The sequence below is a fragment of the Lepidochelys kempii genome, chromosome 3 (genome assembly GCF_965140285.1).
Source record: "Lepidochelys kempii isolate rLepKem1 chromosome 3, rLepKem1.hap1, whole genome shotgun sequence".
Classification (NCBI taxonomy): Eukaryota; Metazoa; Chordata; order Testudines; family Cheloniidae; genus Lepidochelys; species Lepidochelys kempii.
The window spans coordinates 203,237,474-203,245,543 of record NC_136382.1 but is presented as its reverse complement, the minus strand read 5'-3'; the positions used below and the strand labels follow the sequence as shown (position 1 = coordinate 203,245,543).

The following is an 8,070-nucleotide window of genomic DNA, read 5'->3' as shown; positions in this document are numbered from 1 at the left end:
AACTACAAATTTCAACCACAGTGAATAAATAAGTCAGCATTTCAAAGAATTGCAAGAATTCTGTTTCCCTACTGAATATAAAAACAAATTTTACATCTCAAAATACTGAGCCATTTGGGATTACAAACTCCGTTGCTTTAAAAATAATTACTAGAACAACTAGATCTTAGGCTCTCTTATTTCCATACCTGAAGTTGGCTAAGGAAAATTATTTTATCAACTTCATAATTGGGTTTGCAGAGCTAATTATAAGTAGAATGTAGTATTAAATTGGTCAGATGTCATATCAATGGAACACTTAAAGAGTTAAAAATGATGTATAAATGTTACAAGCACATTATAGCCACACTGTGTGTTATAGATGGCTTTAAACATCAGCAAGTGTTGTAAAACTAACAATTGATTAAACATTATTAAAACATCTTAATTTATTAATCCTTTATAAACTATTTACAAATGCAACCTTGAGATACAGTGTGATTTTTCAATCAAATGTAATTGTGCTGAAAAATAAAAACTAGCCAGAACCAGATCATAAATAAAAAATTTATATGGAATTCCAGTACAAATACCCATGGCTTAAAGCCACAGAATTTTTAGTATAAAAAGTAATTTTGCATAACATTTCCATGAAAAAGCCATGTAACAAAAAATGTTGTCCAACAGAGTAATTATAGTCGAAGGTTTACACAGATTTTATTTCACTTGAAACTTTATCGGAAGCATAAGTAAAAAAGGCAAAGCTTCATTTGTGCCCTCTTTAGAAATGTAGCCTTAACATTTCAAGACTGACTTACTGGTTTGTGGATGCCTCATTTTTTGGAGGCTCTTGTTGAGACACTTTCAGGACATGATTGCCAGAACATGTTGAGCACCAGCCTCTGAAAAGTGAGTCTCTAAATTGGAAATCCAAAATCTCTAGTCACCCTTCAAAAGTCTGCACTCCCCGTCAGCAGATCTTACCAGAGTTAACGGTGCTACAGTTACTCAAACCATTTCAGTCAATTGTGTGAACATCAGCCTCTTTTCAAAGACATTTTGTCTATATTCCAAATGCAAGGACAAATGCTACTTCTGTAAAGTGAATCAAAACAGAGGATGGAGGTGATGAGATGACACACAGTCTTCTCAGTTGGCACAAATGAGAGGTATTAATCCTTTAAATAACCCAGAAACACAGACGATGCTAAAATTGCAAGTCTAATACTGATGTAAACATTTCAGTACTACACTAACATGTCTTAAGGTTAAGAAGACATTTTTCAGTGAAAAGGTACACGCCTTCCATATATTATTCAAGACCAACACTGCTATTATTGCACGGTTACCACATTATTCATTAAGGAGAAACCTGCCTTTTATAATGCCCTTTAATACCACCTGTTACTTAAGCCGAAGAAAGAAAAGGAGTACTTGTGGCACCTTAGAGACTAACCAATTTATTTGAGCATGAGCTTTCGTGAGCTTCAGCTCACTTCATCGGATGCATACCGTGGAAACTGCCGAAGAGTAGATTTCCTCCACAAGCCAAGAGTTACTACTGTTTTGCTGCAAGTCTATTTGACAAAGAAAAATGACAATCTTAAAGCTGAGGTGTTATTAATGTCTGCACAGCACTTTGAGAAGTGTTCCATAAATACAATAATCAGACCCACTGTATTTCAACTCCATTTGCAGTACAAGAGATCAACTGTCAAACCAAAGCTAGCGCTAATCTTCCTTATTAGCGGGAATATGGAAATAAAGGGGCCACCATCTACGGGGTCTGATGTTTGAAACACCTTAAAATGAATGTTTCATCACTCAAACAATGTCAGATTCACAAAAAACATAACTGGGGGGGAGATGAACAGCTGCCATTTGGTATGTGCCTAAAGGTTTGCTGTTCTGGCACGAGTCCCACTTGCTTGTGTCCCTTCATCTACAGAGATTTCATGTCTTCTTTAGACCGGTTTTCACTGAATGCTTTCTACAGCCCGAACCTGAAACATGTGACATGCTCCTTGACTTGAATGGGAGTTACTTGAACATAAGGGACTGCAGAAATTTGTTTATGTCATTAAAGTTTTGTTGTTTCTCAGGACATCTTGTAATCCCTGCATCTTGTACGGCAATAAGCTTGTTATATAATTTGTTAAGATCTCTTAGTTAATGGAGACAGAGGTGTACCTCTTTGCAAGATTAACAGATTTTTCAACACCAGCATGTCAAGATTTTCAAAAACAGGTGCCTACAAAGTTACTCCACACTTAATTCTTAGGCACCTAAACGAGAGGAAGGTTTTTTTAAAGGCTATACACCTAGCATCTTGTACTGAAGTAACTGGGAGGTTCTAGATACTCTGTACTTTTGAAAATTAGGCCTCTAATTTAGATGCCTCAAGATGACTTTCTGAGGCCAACTTTAAGCTCTTATTTTTTAAAAATCTTTGCCATCACTTTTTGACATTTTTAATATGGATGTTTCTCTCCCTCCAAATCTTTTTGGAGCAACTCAAGACTCTATTCTGTAGGGAACACCCTTTTCTTTTTATATAGCACAAGTCAACGTTTTCAATTACTTCATGATGGACACAATCCCCTATATTTTCAGGTCAAGCAGAGTTTTAAATCCATGACTCATTGAAGATGTCATCAACTTGAAACTTAGTCAGGTCACTGAAGATATGACCCTTGGTCTGCTTGTCCTAGCCAGTTTTGGTGATTTTAATATTTCATTTTCCTATTCTTAAAATATTTTCCCCTCTCGCTGTATGATTTACCGACACAAACAAGGAAAACTGACTATAGAGGAAATTGTGAAATGGAGTATACACAGCTCTGTTAAAAGCACAGCCATGGTTTCTCTCCCCCCCAATCTCTTCCATTTACAGTAATCTTGCAACAGATGTAGGCAAAAATTAATTTTTTATATTGACTGTATCGCTTTAAAGACAATGGGCCTCAGCTACACAGCTGAAGCCCTTAGCACCACTTCTGAAAGTTTAGGGGACTGTGTCCAGGCAAGCCAAGCCATCTGCTCTCATTTTAGTGCACTGCAACAATTTCATTTCCATCATTTCTATTTCAGAATTTTCTCTGCATCTATTTTCTCTGCATCCAGAGGGCTGGAGAAAAGAGTCTAATCTTCATGGCTGTATGAACAGTCTAAATATCTGAGTATATGCAGAAGTACTGCCCCAATTCTGATCTCCTTTATGCTCAAGAGCTCAGTGAAGTTACACCTCTTTACACTTAGACAACAGACCAGAATCAGGCCCTATGACTGCAGGATTTATACTAGATTAGCAAATGTTGTACATTTGGAAACATTTAAAGAACAGTGAGACACAGTAAGTTAGATTGCTTTCTGCTAAATAAAATTTTCACATTAACAGTAAAACAATTCCCAAGACAGATGTAAACTGACCCTGTCAAGACTGATTGTCTCCAAGAAATCACCTTTGTGCACTGGTAATATCCCTTTTCTCACACAAGGGGGCAACCATCTTAATCTCACAGAACACTCCTTTTTCTCACAAAAGGAAATGAAGAGACTGATGCTAGATGGCCAGGTTTACGCAACATGGTCATTAAATATGCAATACAAAAGATGTAAACAACCTTTCTGCTTCTTATTATGCAATCTGGATCAGCATGCTGCCAAAGTGGGAATGTACACGATTATCCTTTAGATATTCATTCACGTAATGGGATGTGGTTATTAAAAAAAATTCTTAATATAAGTCATGCTAACTAGAATGAATAAAATGCTGATCTCTTGAATAAACTCGACAGCATGGGGTGTTGTCAGCAGATTAGCTAATGAGCCGTTTCCACTTTATGCAGTTCAAAAGATGCATCTGAATGTAGACAAGACAGCAGTGTAACCAAAAACTATTTCTTTCATTTCCTGATGTGTTTTTCCCACTACTTCCGTCATTAAAGCCAGTACACTGGAGGTGAAACCATAAGTGGTTTTTCAGTTAATATTACTAAAGCAGTTCTGACTGCCAACTACTGTGAGCTGGGAACAGCAAAAAAAAAAAAAAAATACTGCAGTTCTCCGCATATGACTAGCTTGTATTGGTAAGAAATATGGCATTTTACTGTTTTAGACACAAATACTTCTCACTGCAACATCTTAAAGGAAAAAGGTTACACTTTGGTAAAAATTCCTTGTTCTCACTAAATCATTTCCCTTCCAGCCTCTGAGATTCCAAACATGCCATTTCAAGCATCTAGTTGTCTATGTTCCATAGCCCAAGGTTTTTTGATGATTTTAAATTATTAAAATCACCAGCTGACTTGTGCACTATGCCTTTGAATAATCAACAGTTGAGAAGCTTTGGGTGCACTTCAAGCATAGAATAAAACTAGTTTCTGTTATAAAATTATGGTATAGTTTCAAAATAACTTCAGCAGAAAAAAACGAGAAAAAAAGCAACATAATGAAGGTGCTTCAGTTGAGTTGATGAAAGCAAAACCACTAAACACAAAGCTGTTTTAATGGAAGACAATTAAGGTGCCTCTGTCTGCTGTTTTATGATGTGCCTGATATTCTTATGGCATTTAAGGAACATATTCAGAGAGAAAGAAAAGGAAGTCAAGAGTCCTGCTAAGCTACTTCTTGTTAATGCAGGTTTGTGAATTCAGATTCTCTTGCCTCATCTTGCTTTGAGCAGTGTCTATAAAAGAGCACAAGCATGAACAACAAGCATCTCATTACCAAGTCTTTCATCCCATTGGTCACGTCCCCCTACCCCTTAAGTCTCTAAGCAGACCAAATTATACTTATGATTTTGATTGTCATGCCCAACGTAATATATAAAGGCGTGCTTATAAAAATGAAAATCTATGAGCAAACATTGGCTTAGAAAAAGGAAAGAAGAAAGAAGCCAGCTGATGCAGAGCAGAGGTTTCGCTTTACATAAACACAAACTACAAATCAAGTGTTTGGCTTCAGCTGCAGACCAGAAGGGCCCCAAATATTTCTTTGGTCCGAGTCGATGGAAAACACCAAGAAAACTATAGTCCATTGTCAGCCATCTGGCTTTTACGTTGCCTTACTGAGCTTTGGGTCTCTGAATCAGATGGAGGTTGTTCACAGATGTCTTCTGTCTCTTCTGTCCCTGATCCTTCATCAACGGCAGAATCGTCTTCTGAGCCATTCTCACTTGAATTGGCCTCTTCACTTGATCTGGCTCCATCTTCCCCATCTGAAATGTCCTTCTTTTCCTCTGCAGCCTCTTCTAACTCATTTGCTGATAACTCTTCAGCTTCTTCCACCTCTTCTACTGCTGTAAGCTCTGCATTCTCCTTTTCAATCCACTCTACTGAAACAAAATAAAGATTGAAAATGTTTAAATCATAGGGCAAGTCATCTGCTGAAGCCTCTTTTCTTGTTACCACACTATCACAAGAGTACAAAAATTACAAAATATGCTTTGTGAAAAGATCCTTGGTGTAATTCTAATGTAGCATCATCATCATCTCATTTTATTACTTTACTCTGTTTCTCTGTACTCTCAAACCTAGGTATAACTTCCACCCCCTTATAATTTGTCTGTTACTATTAGGAAAATATTTGTTTTCATTTTGTTCCTAATGGATTACAAGTTAACAGTAGCTCAATTTTATTTAGTTCCTTGAATGTCCACCGTCATCCTACAAGCATTAGCTGGAACATAAGCAACTCTGGGAATGCTTTTTGTTAGGTAATTGTAGCTATAGAGCCAATCTAGCAAACACAAAAAGCACATATTTGTGTAAATCTGTCATAAATATACTGTTCCCATTGTTTCTCAGAGTGATGGATGGCTTCATATTACATGAAGTATATTCTCCACAACTTTTAAATGTGGCCAGAGTGGGACCTAATTACTTAGCAGTATCACTTTAAATGATGCATTTGAGACACTCAGTTCATTATTTTCAATACTACTGAACCAAACCCAAAAACCTACCAGCAAACATTACAGAGATATTTATGATTCCATAAATCACATACATATATACAAATCAAATTTCTTTACCTCCAGGTATCAGTACAACTATGTCAAGATAAGATTCGTGGAATATGGTGTTCCAGAATCAAACCTAAACCTAGACACCATTAAATGATTAAATATTCACTGGGGACTGAGATTTTTGCTTTGTGCTCACTGCTACCACCATTACTTTTGTAGAGTGGAACCTTACTATAAGAATCTTCACACTGACAAGGTGGCAGGACTGTCTCCTTTATAAATCATATACAGTAGATTCCGCATATTAGCAACCCCGCTGGTTGCCAGCAAGAAGTTGCTTTTATCTGGCATTTGTCAATAAGTGGAAGGCAGGTTTGCAAGGCTGCAACCAGGGAAGCAGAGGGGAGAGGGGCTGCATTCCAGATGCTGCGGCCTTCTACAGGGAGCAGGGTGTGCTGCAGGCCCACAGTACTGCACAGTACCTCCCCCTGCACTCTCTGGGGATGGGGGTCTGCACATCCCAGCACTTCCTTCCCTGGGCACAGCCCTCCAGCAAGACACAGCCCAGAGAGCCCAGGGAGAGGTACCATGCAGCAGCCCCCCTGCGTGCTACTGCCCTGCCCGCAGCCTCCCTCCCTCCCAGCTCACAGACCCTTACCACCTGTGGGGTCCCAGTGCACAGGCAAGTTTGTGGGGCTGAAGCCAGGAATGACATGTCCCAGCACTTCCTTCCCTGGCGGCAGCCCTTAATAAGCAGCATGCCCATTGCCAATATCCAAATCCCATTAACACAGAAGTCATTGGGACAGGATTGGTTCCCAGCAAAATATTACTATTAACCAGATATCAATATCTGGGCTGCTATTAAGCAGAATCTACTGTATAAAAGTTTCTAAACCTTTCCAAAGGGCAGTTTCAACCCTCAGCTGCACATATTGCTTTCCATTAAAGTAATGGAGCGTTCTAAATATACTGGAGGGGATAATTCGGCCTTAAATGTGCTGAGACTACAGACAAAGATAATGAAATAATATTAGATTATTAAAGGTGCACTTTGTGCCATAAGAGGCAGCTTGGTCTACGGGATTGTCCCAGGGACTTGGGAGCCAGAAACTCCTGAGTTCTCATCATACGCTGCCATGGACTCACTCTATGCCTTTCAGAAAATCTTACACAGCAAATCTGCACCAAGTATGTCTTGAGGTACATCTGCCTCCTTTGCAGACCCAGTCAATCAATCAATCAATCAATCTTCTCGTTCTATTTTAGCAGCAACGATTGAGATGAACTCTACTAAGCAAGTGTCAGCTAAAATATTTAGTTCTGGTACTGAGGTAAGAGGCAGAAAACTTCCCAACTTGCAAGCGGGGCACACTGGATACGGAAGTAATTAATTACTATAAAACTGCATCACGCCAACTATTTTACATCTTTGGTGACTTTAAGCATCACAATACCCACTCTTGCAGACCGTATGTGAACGTAACTTCCACTTAAGTGTTGCAGAGGGAGGTTCATTTGGGTCCAAAGTGCAGTCTGTGTAATGTCTGCCTATATACAGAATGTGCATTAGAAAAATCCTGTCAGAGAGCAAGACTGCTTGTACCTTTAAATTAGACCAGTGGTTCCCAAACTGGGGTTCGCAGAATGTTACAGGGGGTTCGCCAGAAAAATTTCACTAATGGAGGCCAGAGGACCCCGGACATTGGAGGCAGCAGGTGGGACCTAGTTGCAGAGCAGTGAGCCCGAGCCCCAGGGAGAGTGGGGCCAGGCATCTGGGGCTGGCAGCCCAAGCCTCAGCGGAACCTGCAGCCCAAGCTCAGTGGAGCTCAGTTGACCAGGGCGGTCAACGGGGTCCAGCAGCAGGAGCCCCATGGAGTGCGGAGGAAATTTAAACTTAAATCCCCGGAAATATTCATTTTTAGGAGTGGGTTCATAAGATTTCACAATTTAGTGAAAGGGGTTTAGCAGGCTGCTAAAGTTTGGGAACCACTGAATTAGACAATTTTGTGGATAAGCATAAAACTGGGAATCAGGAGAACCATTTCTACTTCTGGCTCTAACATGGATTTCCTGATTGACTTGGGATGTTTTTTAGCCTCAGTTCGTGTGCCTGTAAAATG

At 39.4% G+C, this 8,070-nt stretch overlaps 1 protein-coding gene across 3 annotated transcripts in view; it reads right to left on the bottom strand.

The window, feature by feature from the left end:
* Positions 1-532: 532 nt before the first annotated feature.
* Positions 533-8,070, bottom strand: part of TMX4 (thioredoxin related transmembrane protein 4) — a 58,119-nt gene continuing 50,581 nt past the window's right edge. For 2 of the 3 annotated variants that reach the window (XM_073339669.1, XM_078852359.1), the window contains one exon: positions 533-5,314. In XM_073339669.1, coding sequence (XP_073195770.1) covers positions 5,007-5,314 — 308 coding nt within the window. In that variant the 3' untranslated portion in view covers positions 533-5,006. The remainder of the gene's footprint in view (positions 5,315-8,070) is intronic. The other variant, XM_073339670.1, reaches the window with a different exon arrangement.